At 45.6% G+C, this 24926-nt stretch overlaps 2 protein-coding genes across 2 annotated transcripts in view; both read right to left on the bottom strand.

The window, feature by feature from the left end:
- Window positions 1-4: 4 nt before the first annotated feature.
- LOC139579789 (stromal interaction molecule 2-like) lies at window positions 5-19192 on the bottom strand. Its single transcript, XM_071408608.1, has 12 exons — window positions 18081-19192; window positions 16542-16672; window positions 15645-15756; window positions 15075-15186; window positions 14653-14768; window positions 13765-13942; window positions 13365-13542; window positions 12234-12395; window positions 9742-9842; window positions 7486-7730; window positions 6688-6880; window positions 5-6448 (listed from the first exon to the last, which is right to left on the bottom strand). Exons 1-12 carry the CDS (start codon window positions 18235-18237, stop codon window positions 4738-4740), a joined length of 3396 nt encoding a protein of 1131 aa, XP_071264709.1. The 5' UTR covers window positions 18238-19192; the 3' UTR covers window positions 5-4737.
- Window positions 19193-24323: 5131 nt separating this feature from the next.
- The window catches only part of LOC139579527 (recombining binding protein suppressor of hairless-like), a 14833-nt gene continuing 14230 nt past the window's right edge, over window positions 24324-24926 (bottom strand). Inside the window, exon 11 of the mRNA XM_071408244.1 lies at window positions 24324-24926. This exon is cut by the window's right edge and continues 948 nt beyond it. The gene's annotated coding sequence lies outside the window, so the exon portion shown is untranslated.

Consider the following 24926-nt stretch of genomic DNA (forward strand, 5'->3'; position numbering starts at 1 on the left):
TACATTTGACATTTTGTTAATATTTATTTTTAAATTCATCATTATCAATGCATACAAAGTTTCCTTTCAATAAAGTATTTTAGTGCAGGTCCTTTTCTGAGGACCTTGACTTGGTCAAGACTTTCTTTAGATATATTTGACTCTATCCTAGACACCCAAGACTGTAAAACAGTCAATAAAAAAAATTATTTCTAATTAACAAACAAGTAAAAGATGTCATGAACATTTTTTTTTAGATAAAAGTTTTGAGAAACTACCCCCCAAAGGCACCTTCAAATAAAATCAGTAAACGAATCACCTTGAAAAGAAAAACTGAACTTCCACAAAGAACAGAATAATTCTCAAAAAACAAGCTCATTTAATTAATTCTTTTTTTTTTTTTAAATCACATCCTTTCTCAAAGCTCAGTTCCAAAAAGCAACAGGTAGCCTAGTGGTTAGAGAGTTGGGCCACTAACCGAAAGGTTGCTTGATCAAATCCCCGAGCTGACAAGGTAAAACAATCTGTTGTTCTGCCCCTGAACAAGGCAGTTAAACCACCTGTTCCTAGGCCATCATTGTAAATAAGAATTTGCATAGTAAAAAAAAAAAAATGTAACATTCATTTCCAGGTATTTCAGGAATCCTGGTTGGAATATTGCCAATTTTCCCTCTAGATTCTGGGAATCTTCTGACCGGGATTCCAGGAAAACCTGGGAATTTGGGAAAGTTATCTAAATGTTTCAACCGTACACATACTAGAAATCTTCCCCAAGCAAAGCCCTGTGACTGCACTGAGGAAACCGTCTAGGAACCACTGAACAGCCCTGTGACTGCACTAAGGAAACCGTCTAGGAACCACTGAACAGCACTGTGACTGCATTGAGGAAAAGGTCTAGGAACCACTGAACAGCTCTGTGACTGCACTAAGGAAACCGTCTAGGAACCACTGAACAGCACTGTGACTGCACTGAGGAAACCGTCTAGGAACCATCGAACAGCTCTGTGACTGCACTAAGGAAACCGTCTAGGAACCATTGAAGAGCACTGTGACTGCACTGAGGAAACAGTCTAGGAACCACTGAACAGGAATGTGACTGCACTGGGGAAACCGTCTAGGAACCACTGAACAGCTCTGTGACTGCACTGAGGAAACCGTCTAGGAACCACTGAACAGCACTGTGACTGCACTAAGGAAACCGTCTAGGAACCATTGAAAAGCATGGTGACTACACTGATAAAACAGTCTAGGAACCATTGAACAGCTCTGTGACTGCACTGAGGAAACCATCTAGGAACCATTGAACAGCTATGTGACTACACTGACAAAACAGTCTAGGAACCACTGAACAGCCCTGTGACTGCACTGATAAAAAGGTCTAGGAACCACTGAACAGCACTGTGACTGCACTGAGGAAAAGGTCTAGGAACCACTGAACAGCTCTGATAAAAAGGTCTAGGAACCACTGAACAGCCCTGTGACTGCACTGATAAAAAGGTCTAGGAACCACTGAACAGCACTGATAAAAAGGTCTAGGAACCACTGAACAGCCCTGTGACTGCACTGATAAAAAGGTCTAGGAACCACTGAACAGCCCTGTGACTGCACTGATGAAAAGGTCTAGGAACCATTGAAAAGCATGGTGACTGCACTGAGGAAAAGGTCTAGGAACCACTGAACAGCCCTGTGACTGCACTGATAAAAAGGTCTAGGAACCATTGAACAGCTCTGTGACTGCACTGAGGAAACCGTCTAGGAACCACTGAACAGCCCTGTGACTGCACTGAGGAAACCGTCCAGGAACCACTGAACAGCACTGATAAAAAGGTCTAGGAACCATTGAACAGCCCTGTGACTGCACTGATAAAAAGGTCTAGGAACCACTGAAACGCCCTGTGACTACACTGATAAAAAGGTCTAGGAACCACTGAACAGCTCTGTGACTGCACTGAGGAAACCGTCTAGGAACCACTGAACAGCCCTGTGACTGCACTGATAAAAAGGTCTAGGAACCACTGAACAGCCCTGTGACTGCACTGAGGAAACCGTCTAGGAACCATTGAACAGCTCTGTGACTGCACTGGGGAAACCGTCTAGGAACCATTGAACAGCACTGATAAAAAGGTCTAGGAACCATTGAACAGCCCTGTGACTGCACTGATAAAAAGGTCTAGGAACCACTGAACAGCCCTGTGACTGCACTGATAAAAAGGTCTAGGAACCACTGAACAGCCCTGTGACTGCACTGAGGAAACCGTCCAGGAACCACTGAACAGCACTGATAAAAAGGTCTAGGAACCACTGAGCAGCACTGTGACAACACTGATAAAAAGGTCTAGGAACCACTGAACAGCCCTGTGACTACACTGAGGAAACCGTCTAGGAACCACTGAACAGCACTGTGACTGCACTGATAAAAAGGTCTAGGAACCACTGAACAGCCCTGTGACTACACTGATAAAAAGGTCTAGGAACCACTGAACAGCTCTGTGACTGCACTGAGGAAACCGTCTAGGAACCACTGAACAGCCCTGTGACTGCACTGATAAAAAGGTCTAGGAACCACTGAACAGCCCTGTGACTGCACTGAGGAAACCGTCTAGGAACCACTGAACAGCACTGTGACTGTACTGATAAAAAGGTCTAGGAACCATTGAACAGCACTGTGACAGCACTGAGGAAAAAGGTCTAGGAACCACTGAACAGCTCTGTGACTGCACTGAGGAAACCGTCTAGGAACCACTGAACAGCCCTGTGACTGCACTGAGGAAACCGTCCAGGAACCACTGAACAGCACTGATAAAAAGGTCTAGGAACCACTGAACAGCACTGTGACAACACTGAGAAAAAGCTCTAGGAACCATTGAACAGCCCTGTGACTGCACTGATAAAAAGGTCTAGGAACCACTGAAACGCCCTGTGACTACACTGATAAAAAGGTCTAGGAACCACTGAACAGCTCTGTGACTGCACTGAGGAAACCGTCTAGGAACCATTGAACAGCTCTGTGACTGCACTGGGGTAACCGTCTAGGAACCATTGAACAGCACTGATAAAAAGGTCTAGGAACCATTGAACAGCCCTGTGACAGCACTGATAAAAAGGTCTAGGAACCATTGAACAGCCCTGTGACTGCACTGATAAAAAGGTCTAGGAACCACTAAACAGCCCTGTGACTGCACTGATAAAAAGGTCTAGGAACCACTGAACAGCCCTGTGACTGCACTGAGGAAACCGTCCAGGAACCACTGAACAGCACTGATAAAAAGGTCTAGGAACCACTGAACAGCACTGTGACAACACTGAGAAAAAGCTCTAGGAACCATTGAACAGCCCTGTGACTGCACTGAGGAAACCGTCTAGGAACCACTGAACAGCACTGTGACTGCACTGATAAAAAGGTCTAGGAACCACTGAACAGCCCTGGGACTACACTGATAAAAAGGTCTAGGAACCACTGAACAGCTCTGTGACTGCACTGAGGAAACCGTCTAGGAACCACTGAACAGCCCTGTGACTGCACTGATAAAAAGGTCTAGGAACCACTGAACAGCCCTGTGACTGCACTGAGGAAACCGTCTAGGAACCACTGAACAGCACTGTGACTGTACTGATAAAAAGGTCTAGGAACCATTGAACAGCACTGTGACAGCACTGAGGAAAAAGGTCTAGGAACCACTGAACAGCACTGTGACTGTACTGATAAAAAGGTCTAGGAACCATTGAACAGCACTGTGACTGCACTCCCCCAATCCAAATAAACTACAGTTGCTTCTATCGTACAGGAGAAATGCTCCCTAGTCAAGAAATAAATAGCTCAGCTCAACACCCAACGCTGAACATAGGAGGCGATCAAACATAGCATGGGATCACACTGCTTCCAAATGAAGCTGAAACGGGACACCCATCATTGGTCTACTTATTAAGACTTCCTTGCAGAGACAACATTTGGGCACCGTAGGTTATCTTACACCCTTTCATCCTCTTTGTCCCTCTGAGGACATCCGGCCAGAGGGGTATACTACAAAAGCAGGATCAATGAGTTAGCCAGCTAACTTGCCTAAACGTTATGAAAATAGCTTTTTATAACTTTAAGCTTGAAAATGGGCATTGTCTAATTGACTAAACAACCAAAGACACACATATCTAAGTTTAGCTTTTCTTAATGAACCAGAAAATCAATAGTTATTTCTGGTTATTTATCAAAGTTAGATGGTTAATTGATTCTGCTTTGTAGTACCAAAATAGTACCGAAACTATAGCAACGACTGTCTTCCTGTTTTCAGAGTATTCAGTCTAGTATGAGTTTAATCAGTCTTAGAGACTGCTATGTCAACTCAAGAGTTTGGTACCTGCCCACTGACTAGCCATTGCCAAATAACATGTTGTCCGGCAATCTGCGTTTTAATCGTCCAGAACAGTATTTTTTCAGGGTTTCAAAAATTAGTCTTTGTTGGCTTTGAAAAAAAATATATCAATCCTATTGCTCATGTTTTTATCTTTCAAACATGTAATCCCAGCCAATCCCAGCCATTACAAACATGTAATCCCAGTCAAACATGTAATCCCAGCCAAACAGTCCGTGTCGGTTTTTAGAAAATCAAATCTATAGGACTAATGTTCATGTTTCCTCTCAGCTTTTCCTGGCTGACGTCTTTCCAGATCTCTCTTTAAAAAAAAAAACAAGAGTTTCATAACCTCAAGAGACTTCCTGGTTAAAAAATGAACATAAAAAAGTGTTTAAATTCCAGTTAACGGTCAGAGATTGTTCAGGCCCCCTTGTGGCCGTTCTGGGGTATGATCTTTCCTCTTCTTAAAAAGGTTCTTGAGCTTGGACGACTTGGCGCTTTTGTCTTTGTCTTTTTGGTGCCTCTCGCCTCTCATCTCCGGGGGCAACGTGTTTAGGGACCGGCCACTCCTCGGAGGCGGAACAGGAGGATTCCCTTCTCGCTCTCCTCCTTCCGTGATCCTCTGGGGCAGGTCAGGGGTTGTTGCTGGGGTGATACAGGACTTCTCCAGAATTCCGTCATACACCAGTTCGGTCAGGTGGTCGGAGGTATAAGGGTCAGGGGTCGGGGTTTGTTTCCATGGCGTGGACAAGGTGAGGTCAGGTTGTGCGAACTGCCCACAATCCAAAACCTGGGGACCGTGACCCACTTGGGACGACTCTGCATACTCCTCCCTGGATATCCTCTGTTTGGGGGTTTCCGGGTCCCTGTCGACCCTGTCCGGGTAGATCTTCCCAGTGGGAGTATCTATGGATCTGTCAATCTCATCGCTGTTTGTTCGTCTGCGAGTGTGAGAACACATCTCATGGTGTTCGTCTATCGATATCTTCCTCGTGGCGGCGGATGGTGGTTCCACTGGGAACTCTATCTTCCTCCTGATCATCTTGTGAGAAGAGTTGCTGTCCAGATGAAGGGTCAGTTTGTCTCTGGACATCGCCATCCTCCTCTGAGCGCTGTCGGCTACGAGGTCCACCTCCTCACGGGATATCCTTCTCGTTGGAGTTCCAATGGCCGCCACCGTTTCTTCTCTGGGCCTTCCTCTCATGGAGTTGTTGAATGAGACTTCCCCCCTGCTCTCTCTCATCATCTGTCTGGAGCCGGTGTCCGGAGACACACCGATCACGTCTGTAGATAGAAGAGACCTCTTCCTTGAGACGTTGTCCATCGAACGACCCAAGACCTTTTGGGCTGCTGCGTTGGCGGCGGGGTCCATGGAACGACCCAAGACCTTTTGGGCTGCTGCGTTGGCGGCGGGGTCCATGGAACGACCCAAGACCTTTTGGGCTGCTGCGTTGGCGGCGGGGTCCATGGAACGACCCAAGACCTTTTGGGCTGCTGCGTTGGCGGCGGGGTCCATCGAACGACCCAAGACCTTTTGGGCTGCTGCGTTGGCGGCGGGGTCCATGGAACGACCCAAGACCTTTTGGGCTGCTGCGTTGGCGGCGGGGTCCATCGAACGACCCAAGACCTTTTGGGCTGCTGCGTTGGCGGCGGGGTCCATGGAACGACCCAAGACCTTTTGGGCTGCTGCGTTGGCGGCGGGGTCCATGGAACGACCCAAGACCTTTTGGGCTGCTGCGTTGGCGGCGGGGTCCATGGAACGACCCAAGACCTTTTGGGCTGCTGCGTTGGCGGCGGGGTCCATGGAACGACCCAAGACCTTTTGGGCTGCTGCGTTGGCGGCGGGGTCCATGGAACGACCCAAGACCTTTTGGGCTGCTGCGTTGGCGGCGGGGTCCATGGAAGTCTCACTTTTGACTCTTTGCATTTTCCTTGGAGCCGTGTTGTCCGCAGAAGAAGAGTCCGGCTCGTCTTTAGACGATGTCTTCGATGTGGCTTCATCCAAGGAAGCTTCCAGTTCTTCTCTAGATATCTTACGAACGGGGGATTCCGTTCCGGAAGGTTCTGATGACCTTCTGCTGACAGGAGGGGTCCTGTCAGAATAAATCACCTGAGAATCTCTGTAGAGAGAAGGAGAGAGAGAGGGGGGAGAGAGAGAGGGAGAGAGAGGAAAAGATATAGAGAGAGGAAGATACCATCAAGGTTCACAAAGTTTCAATCACACATTGAAAATACTGTAAGTGTCACCGTGAGTCACCTTGTAATCAGCCGACACAGAGAAGCGTTGTAGAAAATTGGAATCCGAATTGGAACTTCAGTTTATTTCCTAAATTGACTGAATTGAAACTGTGCGACTCACCCTCTCCGCTGGGCGTTGATGAAGATCTGCTCCTCTTCCTCGAAGCAAGGGAGCGTGGTGTGGATAGGGATCAGGATATCAGGGTCAGAGAAGGAGGAGGAGGAAGAGGAAGAGGAGGCGTGTCCAGAACGCCGTTGACGACACACGGTGGAGGTAGAGCCACGAGAGCGAGGGGAGCGCTTCATTGGTGGAACTAGGGTTGCAAAGGAAAGGGAACATTCTCGGTAACTCTTTTTTTTTTTTATCCCAGAAAAATGTGGGACAAATTTTGGGGACAATTTGGGGGATTTTTTTTAATTTTGTTAATTTTATGGAAAACCTATTCATGGAAAACCTCGCAAAAATAACACTAAACCTGATTCAACTAAGCAGCTAATCACTTAAACCTTGAATCAGGTATGGCAGTGGTCCTCCAACCTCTCCTCGGGAACCCCAGCTGTTCCAAACCTCTCCTCAGGACTACCTGCCGTTCCAAACCTCTCCTCAGGACCCCCAGCCGTTCCAAACCTCTCCTCAGGACCCCCAGCCGTTCCAAACCTCTCCTCATGACTCCCAGCCGTTCCAAACCTCTCCTTAGGACCCCCAGCTGTTCCATGTGTTTGATCTATTCCAGAGCTAGCACCTGATTCAACGTGTCAACTAATCGTCAAGCCCTTGACTAGGTATGGGCATGAGATTGATTACCACAGTGATCCCATAAAACATACACTCACCGTGCTGTAAATGTGTTTGCATAAACATGTCTGCTTAATGACCCTATTATATTGACCAACTGAGCGACTGATTGCTATAACCTACCCAAGACGGGTGCTGAGGATTCTTCCATCAGATCCCCCAGAGAACCTTGTATTGTTTCATGATAGGAAGGGAAGGTGGGAACAGACACCCTGGGCATCGCCACCCAGTTAGAGTCTGAATACAGCGTGGCTGTCAGGCTGGCCAGGCCAGAGTTCCTGAGGAGAGGGAAACCACACAGACGCTCTATCTGCTGCCAGCGGTGGAGGCGCTCCCGTAGGCAGGCCGTGACTTCTGATAGGGCGTTCCTGTGAGGCATGTCAAAAGCACAGTTTACGTCAGCTAGTTACTTCTGGTAGGGCGTTCCTGTGAGGTGTGTCAAAAGCACAGTTTACGTCAGCTAGTTACTTCTGGTAGGGCGTTCCTGTGAGGTGTGTCAAAAGCACAGTTTACGTCAGCTAGTTCCTTCTGGTAGGGCGTTCCTGTGATACAACACACAGGTGCAGACTGTTACAATACAGTAACATGTCAGCTATGTCAACACAACATACATTAGTTTAGTATGTTACTGTGTGACACCACAAAGTCAAATCTGTTACAAAATCTCCGTAAAAAAAAACAGGTGAACTCCGTCACAAAACCACGTCAACTCCGTCACAAAACCACGTCAACTCCGTCAGTCACAAAACCACGTCAACTCCGTCAGTCACAAAACCACGTCAACTCAGTCAGTCACAAAACCACGTCAACTCAGTCAGTCACAAAACCACGTCAACTCCGTCAGTCACAAAACCACGTCAACTCAGTCAGTCACAAAACCACGTCAACTCAGTCAGTCACAAAACCACGTCAACTCAGTCAGTCACAAAACCACGTCAACTCAGTCAGTCACAAAACCACGTCAACTCAGTCAGTCACAAAACCACGTCAACTCAGTCAGTCACAAAACCACGTCAACTCAGTCACAAAACCACGTCAACTCAGTCACAAAACCACGTCAACTCAGTCACAAAACCACGTCAACTCAGTCACAAAACCACGTCAACTCAGTCACAAAACCACGTCAACTCAGTCACAAAACCACGTCAACTCTGTCACAAAACCACGTCAACTCCGTCAGAAAAACCACGTCAACTCCGTCACAAAACCACGTCAACTCTGTCACAAAACCACGTCAACTCCGTCACAGAAACCACGTCAAATACATCACAAAAACCACGTCAAATACATCACAAAACCACGTCAACTCCGTCACAAAAACCACGTCAACGCCGTCACAAAAACCACGTCAACTCCGTCACAAAAACCACGTCAACTCCGTCACAAAAACACGAGAACAGCAACTGCAACTCACAGTTGTGGACCGTGGCACAGATAAATGAACAACAGCACACATGGGAAAATTGAGCTTCTGATGTAATCAAATCAGAAAATAGCCTCCATGTAAGTAAGAGTGAGAGTTAACATGGTTTCTAGTTGAGGTTAGTTACAAGTCCAGTGTCCTGGCTTCACATCAGTTCTAGTTGAGGTTAGTTACAAGTCCAGTGTCCTGGCTTCACATCAGTTCTAGTTGAGGTTAGTTACAAGTCCAGTGTCCTGGCTTCACATCAGTTCTAGTTGAGGTCAGTTACAAATCCAGTGTCCTGGCTTCACATCAGTTCTAGTTGAGGTTAGTTACAAGTCCAGTGTCCTGGCTTCACATCAGTTCTAGTTGAGGTTAGTTACAAGTCCAGTGTCCTGGCTTCACATCAGTTCTAGTTGAGGTTAGTTACAAGTCCAGTGTCCTGGCTTCACATCAGTTCTAGTTGAGGTTAGTTACAAGTCCAGTGTCCTGGCTTCACATCAGTTCAGAAGACTGAAGAGTGACTGAAGAGACCGGCTGGGAGCTGTGTGGGAGAGCCAGTCAGATCAGCTCAATCAGATCACACAACTTTAATTCTGCCAATGAGAGGACTACATGAAATATTCTGCATGCATGGTTAGGATTGGACAAAACGGATGAAAAGTAGATTCATGTCAAATTAAAAATGTCCATTACCCTCATGTGGAATTCTCGTTATGTCACATTTTTATCGACTGAAATTCAAAGTAATTTGTTACAGTTATGTTTTTTTCTCCCTCTGGTCTCGTTATCTTCATAGTTTTAGTCATAGTTATTGTTGACTAAATTAAGACTGTGTGTGTGTGTGTGTGTGTGTGTGTGTGTGTGTGTGTGTGTGTGTGTGTGTGTGTGTGTGTGTGTGTGTGTGTGTGTGTGTGTGTGTGTGTGTGTGTGTGTGTGTGTGTGTGTGTGTGTGTGTGTGTGTGTGTGTGTCTCACTTGGCCTCCAGGATCTTGGTGTCAACATCGTCCAGTGAGGAGCTGTGAGCCACGTGGAACGTCCCCATGAGGGAACTCCTCTTCTTCTTGATCTTCTCTGCCTGGACAGGATATACACATACCAAGGGGTGAGGTCACATCCTCCTGGTCATGTCCATACCAAGGGGTGAGGTCACATCCTCCTGGTCATGTCCATACCAAGGGGTTAATATGAGGTCACATCCTCCTGGTCATGTCCATACCAAGGGGTTAATATATGAGGTCACATCCTCCTGGTCATGTCCATACCAAGGGGTTAATATGAGGTCACATCCTCCTGGTCATGTCCACACCAATGGGTTAATATGAGGTCACATCCTCCTGGTCATGTCCACACCAAGGGGTTAATATGAGGTCACATCCTCCTGGTCATGTCCATACCAAGGGTTAATATGAGGTCACATCCTCCTGGTCATGTCCATACCAAGGGGTCAATATGAGGTCACATCCTCCTGGTCATGTCCATACCAAGGGGTTAATGTGAGGTCACATCCTCCTGGTCATGTCCCTATCAAGGGGTTAATATGAAGTCACATCCTCCTGGTCATGTCCATACCAAGGGGTTAATATGGAGGACAGATGACTTGTTTAATGCATTATCCTGGTCATTTCCACACCAGGGGTAAATATGGAGGACAGATGACTAGTTTAATGCATTATCCTGGTCATGTCCACACCAGAGGTTAATATGGAGGACAGATGAATTGTTTAATGCATTATCCTGGTCATGTCCACACCAGGGGTTAATATGGAGGATAGATGACTTGGTTAATGCATTATCTTGGTCATGTCCACACCAAGGGTTAATGTGGAGGATATATTACTTGTTTAATGCATTATTCTGGTCATGTCCACACCAGGGGTTAATATGGAGGACAGATGACTTGTTTAATGCATTATCCTGGTCATGTCCACACCAGGGGTTAATATGGCGGAGAGATGACTTGTTTAATGCATTATCCTGGTCATGTTCACACCAGGGGTTAATATGTAGGATAGATGACTTGTTTAATGCATTATCCTGGTCATGTCCACACCAGAGGTTAATATGGAGGACAGATGACTTGTTTAATGCATTATCCTGGTCTTGTCCACACCAGAGGTTAATATGGAGGACAGATGACTTGTTTAATGCATTATCCTGGTCATGTCCACACCAGCGGTTAATTAAAGCCCCTATGTTCTTTCTTCCTACGTGAAGTCAGTGAAAAGTCAATCAATCAGTTGATGAATCAATAAACTGATTGATTGGTTTACGTCTCTCTCCTACCTCCTCCTCAGCAGTGGCCAGTTGCAGCTCAGGACTGTGTTTCTTGAAGTTGTAGTATTGGACCAATCAACCAACCAACTAATCCACCAACCAACCAATCAACCAACCAACCAACCAACTAATCCACCAACCAACCAACCAATCAACTAATCCACCAACCAACCAACCAACCAATCAACTAATCCACCAACCAACCAACCAATCAACTAATCTACCAATCAACTAATCCACCAACCAACCAATCCACCAATCAACTAATCCACCAACCAACCAATCAACTAATCCACCAACCAACCAATCAACCAACCAATCAACTAATCCACCAACCAACCAACTAATCCACCAATCAACCAACCAATCAACTAATCCACCAATCAACCAACTAACCAACCAATCAACTAATCCACCAATCAACCAACCAACCAACCAATCAACTAATCCACCAATCAATCAACTAATCCACCAACCCACCAACTAATCCACCAATCAACTAATGCACCAATCACCCAACCAACCAACCAACCAACCAACCAACCAACCAATCCACCAATCAACCAACCAACCAACCAACCAATCCACCAATCAACCAACCAATCAACTAATCCACCAACCAACCAACCAACCAATCAACTAATCCACCAATCAACCAACCAACCAATCAACTAATCCACCAACCAACCAACCAACCAACTAATCCACCAACCAACCAACCAATCAACTAATCCACCAACCAACCAACCAACTAATCCACCAACCAACCAACCAACTAATCCACCAACCAACCAACTAATCCACCAACCAACCAACCAACCAATCCACCAACCAACTAATCCACCAACCAACCAATCCACCAACCAACTAATCAACCAACCAATCATCTAACCAACCAACTAATCAACCAACCAACCAACCAACTAATCAACCAACCAACCAACCAACCAACCAACTAATCAACCAACTAATCCACCAACCAACTAATCCACCAACCAACTAATCCACCAACCAACCAACCAACCAACCAATCCACCAATCAACCAACCAATCCACCAACTAATCCACCAACCCACCAACCCACCAACCAGTAGTCTCCTACTTCTTCCTTGGCCGTGTTCAGCTGCAGCTCAGCGCTGTGCTTCTTGATGTTGTAGTACTGAACCAACCCAACCAACCAGTAGTCTCCTACCTCTTCCTTGGCCGTGTTCAGCTGCAGCTCAGCGCTGTGCTTCTTGATGTTGTAGTACTGGACCTCCACCTCGTGGGTCAGCTGCAGCCAGAGCTGTAGGGCCTCCGGGACAGACCAGTAAGCCATCATGTCCTTCTCTGCCTTCTTTAATGCTCCCCGAACCTAGATACACACACACACACACACACACAGGCACGCACACACAGGCACGCACACACAGGAGAAGGAATGGGTTAGAGATTTTGATTGATGGGTGGACCGTTTTTATCACCAGCCTTGAGCCAATACTGATAGTGTTTCCTACACTGTGGACTTGCTTCAGTTTGGGTTAGCTAAGGTAAGGTTAGGGTTAGAGTTAGCTAAGGTAAGGTAAGGTTAAGTTAGGTAATGTAAGGTAAGGTTAGGTAAGGTTAGGGTTAAGTTAGGTAATGTAAGGGTTATGTAAGGTTAGATAAGGTAAGGTTAGATAAGGTAAGGTAAGGTTATGTAAGGTTAGATAAGGTACGGTTAGGTAAGGTAAGGTTAGGTTAGGTTAGGTAGGGTTAGGTAAGGTTAGGGTTAAGTTAGGTAATGTAAGATAGGGTTAGGTAGGGTAAGGTTAGGTAGGGTAAGGTTAGGTAGGGTAAGATAGGGTAAGGTAGGGTAAGGTTAGATAAAGTAAGATAGGGTAAGGTTAGGTAAAGTAAGATAGGGTAAGGTTAGGTAGGGTAAGATAGGGTAAGGTTAGGTAAAGTAAGATAGGGTAAGGTTAGGTAAAGTAAGATAGGGTAAGGTAAGGTAAAGTAAGATACGGTAAGGTTAGGTAAAGTAAGATAGGGTAAGGTAAAGTAAGGTTAGATAAAGTAAGATAGGGTAAGGTTAGGTAAGGTTAGGTAGGGTAAGTTAAGATAGGGTAAGGTTAGATAGGGTAAGGTTAGGTAGGGTTAGGTTAGGTAGGGTAAGGTTAGATAAAGTAAGATAGGGTAAGGTTAGGTAAAGTAAGATAGGGTAAGGTTAGGTAAAGTAAGATAGGGTAAGGTTAGGTAAAGTAAGATAGGGTAAGGTTAGGTAAAGTAAGATAGGGTAAGGTTAGTTAAAGTAAGATAGGGTAGGGTTAGGTAATGTAAAGTTAGGTAAGGTAAGGTTCTCTACCTGCTCCAGCTCCTCCTCTGCGTATCTCAGTCTGCTCAGTTGACTGACGGCTCCAGCTCTGAGCCGATGGAGTCTGTGCGCCTCCTCCTGGGCTCCCATGATCTCATCCCTCATCTTCTCCTCCAGGTTCTGTTTCTCCTCCGCCACGTTACGCTTCTCCTCCTGGGCCTGCTCCAGCCTGGTATCAGGACGGGGACACGCATCAGCAACAAACACACACACGGGTTAGCAGCAAAGACACACACACACACGGGTTAGCAGCAAAGACACACACACGTAATTAGGACAAACACATACATTATCAGGAAACATTTAAACATACACACAAACAAACGCATTAGCAGGAAACACACATAACAGTACTCCTCAACCCAATACACACACAGTCATAGACACTCACTGCTCCTGTAGTTCTCTGAGGCTGAGCTCAGCACTCTGCAGACTCTCCAGGTCCTTCATCATCTTGGAGATGTGGACTTTAGAAGCTTTGTTCTGGACCTGGGAGAACCAGCAGCCTCCTATACCCATCATCACAGAAACTAGCAGCAACAAGTCCTTCATGTAGTTATGGGGTGGGCCTGGAGGAGGAGGAGGAGGAGAAGAGAGAGGAGGAGAGAGGAGGAGGAGAGAGAAGGAGAGAGGAGGAGAGGAGAGAGAAGGAGGATGAGAGGAGGAGGAAAAGAGAAGGAGAGAGAAGGAGGAGGAGAGAGAAGGAGGATGAGATGAGGAGGAAAAGAGAGGAGGAGGGGAGAGAAGGAGGAGGAGAGAGGAGGCAGAGGAGAGAAGGAGGATGAGAGGAGGAGGAGAGAGAAGGAAGATGAGAGGAGGAGGATGAGTGGAGGAGGAGGATGAGAGGAGGAGGAGAGAGGAAGAGGAGAGAAGAGAGGAAGAGGAGAGAAGAGGAGAGAGGAGGAGGAGAGAGGAAGAGGAGAGAGGAAGAGGAGAGAGGAGGAGGATGAGAGGAGGAGAGAGGAAGAGGAGAGAGAAGTAGGAGAGAGAAGTAGGAGAGAGGAGGAGGAGAGAGAAGGAGGAGAGAGGAGGAAAAGAGAGAAGAGGAAGGAGGATGAGAGGATAATGATGATGACAGTCATGATGAAAGAGGAGGAGAAAGATGATTTCATTTGTTTAGAGCTTTTCAATATAATCAGTGGACATGAGCACATGCACAAAGAGAGTGAGTGTGTGGTGTGTGTGTGTGTGTGTGTGTGTGTGTGTGTGTGTGTGTGTGTGTGTGTGTGTGTGTGTGTGTGTGTGTGTGTGTGTGTGTGTGTGTGTACTGTCTACACACGTATAGGAGCACCAAACAGCACCACGTCCAGAGCCTTGATGTTGAGTTTCTGTTTGTCTCTCTGGTCCAGGATCTTCAGCTGGCCGCTCAGGAACGACGGCTCATTGGCTGCTATCCTGCACACATCACAATGACACCAGCTCTGATTAGACGAGAATACTAAAGTGTTCTGATTGGCTCTTTCTACATCTGATTGGACTGTGTTTCTCTTTCTGTTATGTTATTATTAAGCGTTTTAATTAGACAAATTGAGCTGCTTCGGATTTGTTTGTAATTGTATAGTAACGACTCAAAATATACCATCTGGACATTGTAACTGGGGTGTGTTACCTGATTGGCCAGTAAGTTTCAGTAAGAAGCTTTCTGATTGGCTGTGCCCACCAGGAAGTACCTCTCTGAGGTTTCTGATTGGCCGTTCTCACCTGGGGAGTGTGTTGCCGTTGACTCTGAAGTCTTTAAAGTTGTTCTCGTATTGAGGCAGCTCTACAAACTCCCTGAGCCACCTCAACACCTCATCCTGAGTCCAGTTATGGACTGATAGAGAGAGGAGGAGGGGGAGAGAGGGAGAGAGGGGGTAGGAAGGGAGAGAGAGGGGGAGGTCAGATGGGGATAGAGAGAGGAGGAAGTGGAGGAAGGGAGAGAGAGGGGGAGGTCAGATGGGGATAGAGAGAGGAGGAGGGGGAGAGAGGGGGAGGTCAGATGGGGATAGAAAGAGGAGGAGGGGGAGGAAGGGGGAGGTCAGATGGGGATAGAGAGAGGAGGAGGGGGAAGAAGGGGGAGGTCAGATGGGGATAGAGAGAGGAGGGGGGGGAGGAAGGGAGAGAGAGGGGGAGAAGGGGGAGGAAAGGGGAGAGGGGAGGAAGGGAGAGAGAGGGGAGGTCAGATGGGGATAGAGAAAGGGGGAGGGGAAATGAGAGAGAGAGGTGGGAGGGTTTGGTAATGAAGAAACGGTGAATGTAATAACATATTGCATAATCACACACACAACGTACCTTCTGAGAACTTCCAGCCCCTCCATAGTTCCTCTATGGTGATGTGTTGGTCCTCTCTGTGAAGATGGCTGTGTTTGTTGGTCTGCTGCTGCTTCATGTCCTCCATGATGAACTACACACACACACACACACACACACACAGGATTATGAAAAGTTTGCAGCTTAATGTCAAAAGGTAAACGTCTAACACACACACTTAACCAACCACACACACACTTAACCACACACGCACACTTAACCACACACACACACACAACCACGCATGTCTAATAAACAGTTCACACATCCTTAACCTTTCTAAGTTTCCACATTAGTTTGACGACTGTCAACTGTACCAATGATAAGGACCAAGACATTTTAGTTTAGAGATAAAATAGACTGTGTGTGTGTGTGTGTGTGTGTGTGTGTGTGTGTGTGTGTGTGTGTGTGTGTGTGTGTGTGTGTGTGTGTGTGTGTGTGTGTGTGTGTGTGTGTGTGTGTGTGTGTGTGTGTGTGTGTGTGTGCGTGTGTGTGTGCGTGTGTTCCACCATCTTGGAATCTATCCTTGGCTGTAATTCGATTCTTCATGTGATGGGAACAGGAATGTCAGCCACCCTCCCCTGCCGTCTCCACGGTAACAGCAACCCAATCCCATGGATCATCTAGCCCTGGACTACATTCTGATGAGTTCTGGAGTTCTGGGACAAACAGTCCAACATTCTACACTTCTAATCTGGACTCACTTCTTCTAAAAGGGGCTCTAGTGTCTGTGGCTTAAACAAACTAACAGGACAGGAATCATGAGACAGACAGACTGGTCAACGAGGATATACACACACAGCATGTAACTGAATAAAGACCCCTACCATCTGTTGCCCAATCAAAAAACACCTGAATCCCTCCTCCGTGGTTACGTACCTCCACGCTCTCCTCCACCTCTATCCCTCCATCCTGGTCGTCATCCATCTCTCTGTGGATGTTCCTCAGAGCCTCCAGACTGTATCGGTCTGCCTCGTTCATACAGGGAGGTGACACCACCAGGCATGGGTCTATAGAGATGGTCAATCAATACATTTATCAATATGTTAGGTAGCCCTGTCCTGCAGTCAATGACCAAAAGCGCCCTCTAGTGGCCCCATGGTGGAATGATATTCATGTTTTTCAGAATTAGTTTAAAAACAAAATTAACTGACAAAAATCTGGTGTTTCTATGTCAAACAGTTTTGTTATAGTTCGGTCTTCTGTGATGTATATAAAGTGTAATATTGGGATGAAAACACTAAATGTAATACATTTCAACTGTATATCTGACATGGTACAGCCTTATGTTTAAGCCCATAACCATGTGTGTGAGGTGTATACTTTTGTTTCAAAGTAGATTTGTTTTAGACTACCAAGAATCACTCTGTGTGACCCTGATTTAACTCACTGCAGTACAAGATTTATCAATACACACTAAAGGACCAAAAGTATGTGGACATCTGCTCGTCGAACATCTCATTCCAAAATCATGGACATTAATATGGAGTTGGTCCCCCCGTTGCTGCTATAACAGTTTCCACTAGATGTTGGAATATTGCTGCGGGGACTTGCTTCCATTCAGCCACAACAGCATTAGTGAGGTCGGACACTGATGTTGGGCGATTAGGCCTGGCTAATCGGCCAGGGTCGTTAGAAACCCAGGGTCGTTACACTATGTTTGGCTACAAGCAGCTGCTAGACCACTGTAAGAGCAAGAGTACCATGCCACTCCACACTTGTGCCCATCTCCAATGCCCAATGTCCTGCAACTCCATGTGTCCCAGTGACCATAGGAATGATAGGACAAGTCACCGAAGAGGTGTTGATAAAACGGTACATTTCCACCATGCCAGTTGGTTTGTCAACATTGATGACTCCTCCTAACACGGAGCTCAGATAACCGCTGAGTGCGCAAAACACGTGCATAACAGTTAACGGTTGTCACTTCCTGTCTCCGCGCGAGATCCCGCTTCAGGACACACATTGCCCTGTGGTTGGAATAACTTCTCTTGATGAATCAAAGATCTGCAGACCTGGGCCAAATACATTCAGCTAGTTTAGTTGGGCCTGGATTTACTTTTGGGGATATTCCACAGGTTCCATTACACCGGGCAAACTACCGCACAGCTCAAAGATTAGAACGTGTTGATGCTATTTGACCCAGATCTGCACTGATCTGACTCAATCAAATGTATTCATAATCAAATCAAATGTATTTCTAAAGCCCTTCTTACATCAGCTGAAGTGCAGCAGAAGGGCGGAAGTGGTTGTGTTTCAACTACATATGTGGACCAGATCCTATTCACCTATCCAAACGTTGCTAGATCCATGTTGGAGCAGGGTTCACTTCAAGGTAATGAGGGCGTATGGACGTAATTTTAGGCTACGGCTATCCACGCTTATTGTCACCGTCAGTCATTCGGGGATCATTTTTACCTGTCGAGTCGAACACCGTTCTTTGGCCAGCAAAGGTGAGTCCGAGTGCCGGGTCATTGTGGTGATAGTAGCCGCTGTCCTGGATGATGCCCTGCGAAGCCTCGAATAAGACCCCGCGGAACAGGAGGAGGAGAACCGGGGAAAGGAGCAACATCATGGGGGTTTAAGAGAAACTCTCACCCCGGTGGGAGCGAGAGAACCGGGAGAAGAGCCACAAAACAGATGTCGGCTACACAAAACCGGTTGGTTAACGACGTCAACACTCACATGCACCACCGTGCGCAAGTGTTAGGCGATCAGATTGAGCTATTAACGGAACCGTTATTCAGAGGAGATGTGACGCTAATGATTGGATTCGGGTTGTGGGGGTTGTGGGGATATGGTGAAATATTCGATAACATTATACAACAACTCAACCGTTACATTAAAACTCCAGAAAGGGTTAGAATTCCAACGGCAGCCAACAAGTTTTTATCCAAAAAAAGAACAAGGAATTGGCGCTAAATAACCTCGGCCGATGGGGTGTTAAAGTTAAATAATGATTTTAATCCTCATCATGGGTTACAAACAGAATGGTTTGAATCCACGATTATTATATCCGATAAGAACATCCAATAGAAACTTCGACAGCAAGGAAATCTGAGTGAGACCGAAGCTCTCTCTCCACAAAATAATTCCACGGGTTGAATTTGATCGGGATTATGGAAATCAAAAATCGAGCGCTCCAAAGTTCTAAATCCAGTTCCAAAATTCCAAATCCAGTTCCAAAGTTCTAAATCCAGTTCCAAAGTTCTAAATCCAGTTCCAAAGTTCTAAATCCAGTTCCAAAGTTCTAAATACAGTTCCAAAGCGCACTGAAAGTTCTTTGATCACAAAATTCAATATCCTGTCAAATACTGCAGTCATATACAATACCTCTTTATAGAGATGTCAACTCTCTGCAGAGTTTTCCATGCATATATATTTTCTCTCTCTTGTCGTGACGATCTTGTGCGAAACTGTCACACACATACAGAGAGATTAGATGACACTAAGGCTAGTTGTCCTTCCCAAGTCCCAGCAGTTTGCACAAATACTCCGGAACACAATTTTTCCGGTCAACCCTTGACTGCGTGTCCGTTGGATCCGTTTGTGTATGCGTGCTTGTGCGTCAAGGCTAATTCCCGACTGTTTACGCATGTTTCCCCAGACCTGGGGGTCATGTGGATGGGATTAACCAGTGTTCGGACACCTGTTAAAAGGCCTTCTCTGATGACATCTATATCAGACACAGTAGGATATTTGACGCAGTTAGAAATGCGTGCGCGCACTGACGTGGAGACAAACCCACTGATGAACAGAGCAAGCGGAGGAGGACGTCTCTCTCTCTGGTTAGAGAAACAGGGTGTCGTCTTTCGCCCCGGCAACCCCCGAGAGCCTAAAAATAAAAAAGGGGCCGGCTTTGGAGCTGACCTTTACCCTGAGAGCATGTGCAGGTGACAGTTGTCCATCCCTGGGAGTCAGCGGGCTCCGAAGAGTGTGGAGGGAAACATTACTGTGTGTGAACATTGTCACAAAGTGTGTGTTTGAGACTATCAGGAAGCAGAGTGGGTGATTATAATGTAGGGTGTTAAGACATCACAGTAAACATCACAGACATGTGCATGACCATTGTACAGTATATGACCATTGTACTATATGAAAAGGCCTTGAGCGTCTTTGAGTTGACTTACAAAAGCAGAGGATTTCAGATGGAAGTCAACGATAGCAGTCAGGGGGAGGTGCATCTTCGACAGTCAGGGGGAGGTGCATCTTCGACAGTCAGGGGGAGGTGCATCTTCGACAGTCAGGGGGAGGTGCATCTTCGACAGTCAGGGGGAGGTGCATCTTCGACAGTCAGGGGGAGGTGCATCTTCGACAGTCAGGGGGAGGTGCATCTTCGACAGTCAGGGGGAGGTGCATCTTCGACAGTCAGGGGGAGGTGCATCTTCGACAGTCAGGGGGACTGACTATATGTTTGATTTAATTGTGTTACGAAACTCTAGGACCGGATTTATTAATAGCAGATTGTGGATAAATATATTTGTAATCTTTCAATGTGTAAATGACCAAAGAAAGGTAGGTTATATTTAACGAACAGTTGAAGACAAGTACACTGAATTTAGACTATGAAACACTTACCTAGACCCAATCACCATCTCTTCAAAGTATCTTACTACATATAGTCCAGTTAACATGATGTATGAAATCGGCTTTTGAATTGTGTTTCAATGAGCATTGAAATGATGGACGCATGTCCACTTAAGTGGTAACAAATCATGAAATGTTGATGATGGTAGTAGGATAAATGGTAATAAAATAAAATAACGAACATATACAATTATCAACTTCCACATTTTTATTTAATAAATTAACTAATATTAAAATGGTTCAAATGACAAAATCGATAAGTAGATGGAAAAAATGTAATTTAACGCGATGGTGCCTGGCCTTGAATTGAAGAGGAATGGTCTCCAACACTAGTGTCAACATAGCTGGGTGGATGAGAAACATGATGAAGAGGAATGGACCCCAACACTAGTGTCAACATAGCTGGGTGGATGAGAAACATGATGAAGAGGAATGGACCCCAACAGTGTCAACATAGCTGGGTGGATGAGAAACATGATGAAGAGGAATGGACCCCAACAGTGTCAACATAGCTGGGTGGAGGAGAAACATGATGAAGAGGAATGGACCCCAACACTAGTGTCAACATAGCTGGGTGGAGGAGAAACATGATGAAGAGGAATGGACCCCAACAGTGTCAACATAGCTGGGTGGAGGAGAAACATGATGAAGAGGAATGGACCCCAACACTAGTGTCAACATAGCTGGGTGGAGGAGAAACATGATGAAGAGGAATGGACCCCAACACTAGTGTCAACATAGCTGGGTGGAGGAGAAACATGATGAAGAGGAATGGACCCCAACACTAGTGTCAACATAGCTGGGTGGAGGAGAAACATGATGAAGAGGAATGGACCCCAACACTAGTGTCAACATAGCTGGGTGGAGGAGAAACATGATGAAGAGGAATGGACCCCAACACTAGTGTCAACATAGCTGGGTGGATGAGAAACATGATGAAGAGGAATGGACCCCAACACTAGTGTAAACATAGCTGGGTGGATGAGAAACATGATGAAGAGGAATGGACCCCAACACTAGTGTCAACATAGCTGGGTGGATGAGAAACATGATGAAGAGGAATGGACCCCAACACTAGTGTCAACATAGCTGGGTGGATGAGAAACATGATGAAGAGGAATGGACCCCAACACTAGTGTCAACATAGCTGGGTGGATGAGAAACATGATGAAGAGGAATGGACCCCAACACTAGTGTCAACATAGCTGGGTGGAGGAGAAACATGATGAAGAGGAATGGACCCCAACACTAGTGTCAACATAGCTGGGTGGAGGAGAAACATGATGAAGAGGAATGGACCCCAACACTAGTGTCAACATAGCTGGGTGGATGAGAAACATGATGAAGAGGAATGGACCCCAACACTAGTGTCAACATAGCTGGGTGGATGAGAAACATGATGAAGAGGAATGGATCAAATCTATTACAGGAAAGAAACAGAGACAAGCCAACTCCCAACTTTTATTTCTTGACCTTTTCTTTTGCCAATGCCTTCAGACTTGCCTTTTAGAGAGTGACCCTCTCAACCAAGAGAGCTGAAGGCATACAGACATTTTATTCAGAGAATTTTTTAAAAACAAACTCAATGCATTTTATTTAGCCTTCTTTATGTGGTTTAAAAAAAAAGCTGCCTGTCAAGAGATCCAAAAGCATGAAAACCACTGGCTTTATCTGAACTGGCAACCTATTTCCCTACATAGTGATATGTTTGATCAGGCTCTGTAGGTAGCGACCTATATATGGAATAGGGTCCCAGTTCAGATTGCAGACACTAAGTTAAAACAAGGGAAACGTTGATTCATTTGGCATGTTAAAAAGAGTATCGGTTATCGTTTCAGTTCTCAGGAAAGCAAAACACTTGATTCACAACTATAGGGCCAAACCCCGAGCTGTACTGGACTGGTTAAGCCTCCATTTAGTCTGAATTAGGCATCAGATCAGTGTCATACACCCAGAGAACCACAGGGTGGTACTATTTCTGCGCTAGGTTCATCTACACTATAGATAAGGCTGGGGTAAACAACTCAGTCTCAAGAGTTGTGTGTGCAGGTTCTTTGTCCCGACCCAGCTCTAACACAACTGAAAATGAATCCTCTACTCCTGGTCTTGAGTTGATTTGTTGACCATGATTAGGCTAGATTCAATTAGGTATAGAGCTGGAACAGAATCCTGCATTCCCACTACGGCCCACCAGAACCAGAGATGGCTCACTCCATGGGCCAAGCTAAGGCAATACGAGTGGTTTAGCTGGAACAGGGAAGGGAGGAAAAGGGGCTCTTGGGCCAGGGTCGTATTCATTAGTGCAAATCACGCAGAATGTTTTGCAACGAAAACAAGCGTTTCTTATTTAGACAAGTTCAGGTAGTTGCCTGCAGAGTTTGATTCCGTTTAGTTTCCTAGTGAATACGACCCAAGAGAGACACCAGCAATAAAAATAATCATGTAAGAAATGATCCCAGGCCAGTTTGTAGTTGTGTAGCTTATACTGGGTTAGGGGTTTGAGTGGGGACCACAGATTTGAGAACAGTCATATTGTTCCTCTTACTTGTTAAAGGGTCAAGGCACCACAATTAAAGCAGAGCAGAACAAAGAGAATTTCTTCCCAAGAAAGCAAAAAAAACTGGTGACCTGTATTTGAGAACCGGTGGCCAACTAATAACTTTCACAGGGTTTTTATCAATGAATAACACCAAAAAAAACAATAGCACTATGAGAATTGATCCAAGACGAATATCGGTAAAAAAACTCAAACAAAATCAATCAGTTAGACCCAGTTACTTTACAGTATGTGTTATAATAACCCGTTCCCATAGTAACAGAGCAACCATCCCTTTCAATGTAGTACAGCACCAATGACTGACAGGTAGCAACAGGTGACAGGTCCACCGACCAGACGCCAAGATGTTGGGACACACATTTTGGCCATCATTTCAATAAACGTTTTCTACAGTGGGAAACATTGTAGTTGTGTGCTGAACATAGTAAATGATTCCCTCATGATGAACAAAATAAAAAATAAAAAAAACACCCAACTGGTAGGCTAGCTATCTGACCTAAAACGTGACGTGTGAAACACTTTAGCTACAAAAAAAAGGCTACTTTGTGAGAAGACACAGTGGTGAGACAGAAAACAGTCTCTTGCTAAGGAGTGGTTTTTAAAGGCAACGTGATTTTCAATTCAGTTTAGCTGTAGCCAAGTGACATTAATTACATATTAGCATTAGCTTCACTACTAGAATTACATTGTAGCATTAGCTTCACTAATAGAACTACATAGTAGCATTAGCTTCAGCTTAGCTTCACTCATATAATTACATTGTAGCATTAGCCATTAGCTTAGCCAATTGAATTCCAATGAAGCTTTAGCTAATTAAAAATGTACAGTGTAGTGGGCTGTTAGCTTAGCGACGTATGTGATTTGTGTTTGATGCTACGGCTTCATTAGATAAGAAGGGGAGCTGGTTGGAAGTGTTACAAGCTAAAAGGCAGTAGTGGCATTTTTTAAAGCTCTTTGTTTAAAAAAAAGACTTCTGGCCCAGTCCCAAACCAATCCCTAGCACCTAGATAGTGTGCACCTAGGTAAGCAAATGACCCCTAGATAGTGTGCACTAGGTAAGCAAATGACCCCTAGATAGTATGCGCTAAGTAATCAAAATGGCATGAATTACCCCAAGGCTAGAAGGGTGATTAACATATTGTTAATTCTTGTCCAATCCTCTCAGATTTACACAAACGTCTACTGGTGGCAAGGTGCTAGGAGCCGATTTGGGAATGAGCCCGAACGGTAGTGTAAAAAACAACTCCTGCATCCCAAATGGCACCCCAATCCCTATTTAGGATCCCCCCATAGGAGGGCCCTGGTCAAAAGTAGTGCACTATTTAGGATCCCCCCATAGGAGGGCCCTGGTCAAAAGTAGTGCACTATTTAGGATCCCCCCATAGGAGGGCCCTGGTCAAAAGTAGTGCACTATTTAGGATCCCCATAGGAGGGCCCTGGTCAAAAGTAGTGCACTATTTAGTATCCCCCCATAGGAGGGCCCTGGTCAAAAGTAGTGCACTATTTAGGAAACCGGGTGTAATTTGAGACAGACCAATGACATGATTTATCATTCCCAGGCCTTGGCTTTAACGAGTGTCGACCAAACACTCTTTTAGGACAGTTTCAGAAAACGACAACCTTATATACACACAACATAGAAAGGAAAAATAAAGTACAATTTTTTTTATTTTCTTCTAAAAGGTCTGGTGAGAGACTGATCGATTTAAGGCGATTGGCCAGGAAGATTTAAGGTTGCTGTAGAAACTGGTTGAGATTATGGGGTGCATCTCAACCGTCTAAAAATGGCTTCCCTCCTCCCTTTACCCCGAGCCTAATTTCCTCTCCTTAATCTGGACAGGACAGAGAAGGTGAAAAGAGATGGGGTAGATAGAGATAACCTACTGCGAGTTTGCTTTCACTTGTTCAACTCTTGCCCTATTCGGATAACTTACAACCGTGACCTTTTCTAGACTTTAAGACTTGCACAAGCACCCCGAGGTTGCTTCACTCTTTCACACTAATAAGGGAGGAATCCAGTTTAGACGATTGAGACGCAGCCTGAATCACGTAACTCAATCTCCTCAGAATTATCACTCTCAAATAAAAAATAAAACTATTTGGTAACAAAAAGTGTTATA

Source organism: Salvelinus alpinus, chromosome 6 (genome assembly GCF_045679555.1).
Source record: "Salvelinus alpinus chromosome 6, SLU_Salpinus.1, whole genome shotgun sequence".
In the NCBI taxonomy this organism is placed as follows: domain Eukaryota; kingdom Metazoa; phylum Chordata; class Actinopteri; order Salmoniformes; family Salmonidae; genus Salvelinus; species Salvelinus alpinus.

Excerpts from the sequence above, each read along its gene's own strand:
- LOC139579789 (XM_071408608.1), bottom strand. The coding sequence starts at position 18,237 with ATGATGTTGCTCCTTTCCCCGGTTCTCCTCCTCCTGTTCCGCGGGGTC. Across the intron at positions 13,943-14,652 it reads GCTGTTTGGTGCTCCTATAC|GCCCACCCCATAACTACATG; the intron begins GTGTGTAGACAG and ends CTCCTCCTCCAG. Across the intron at positions 7,731-9,741 it reads ACCAAGATCCTGGAGGCCAA|GAACGCCCTATCAGAAGTCA; the intron begins GTGAGACACACA and ends CATGCCTCACAG.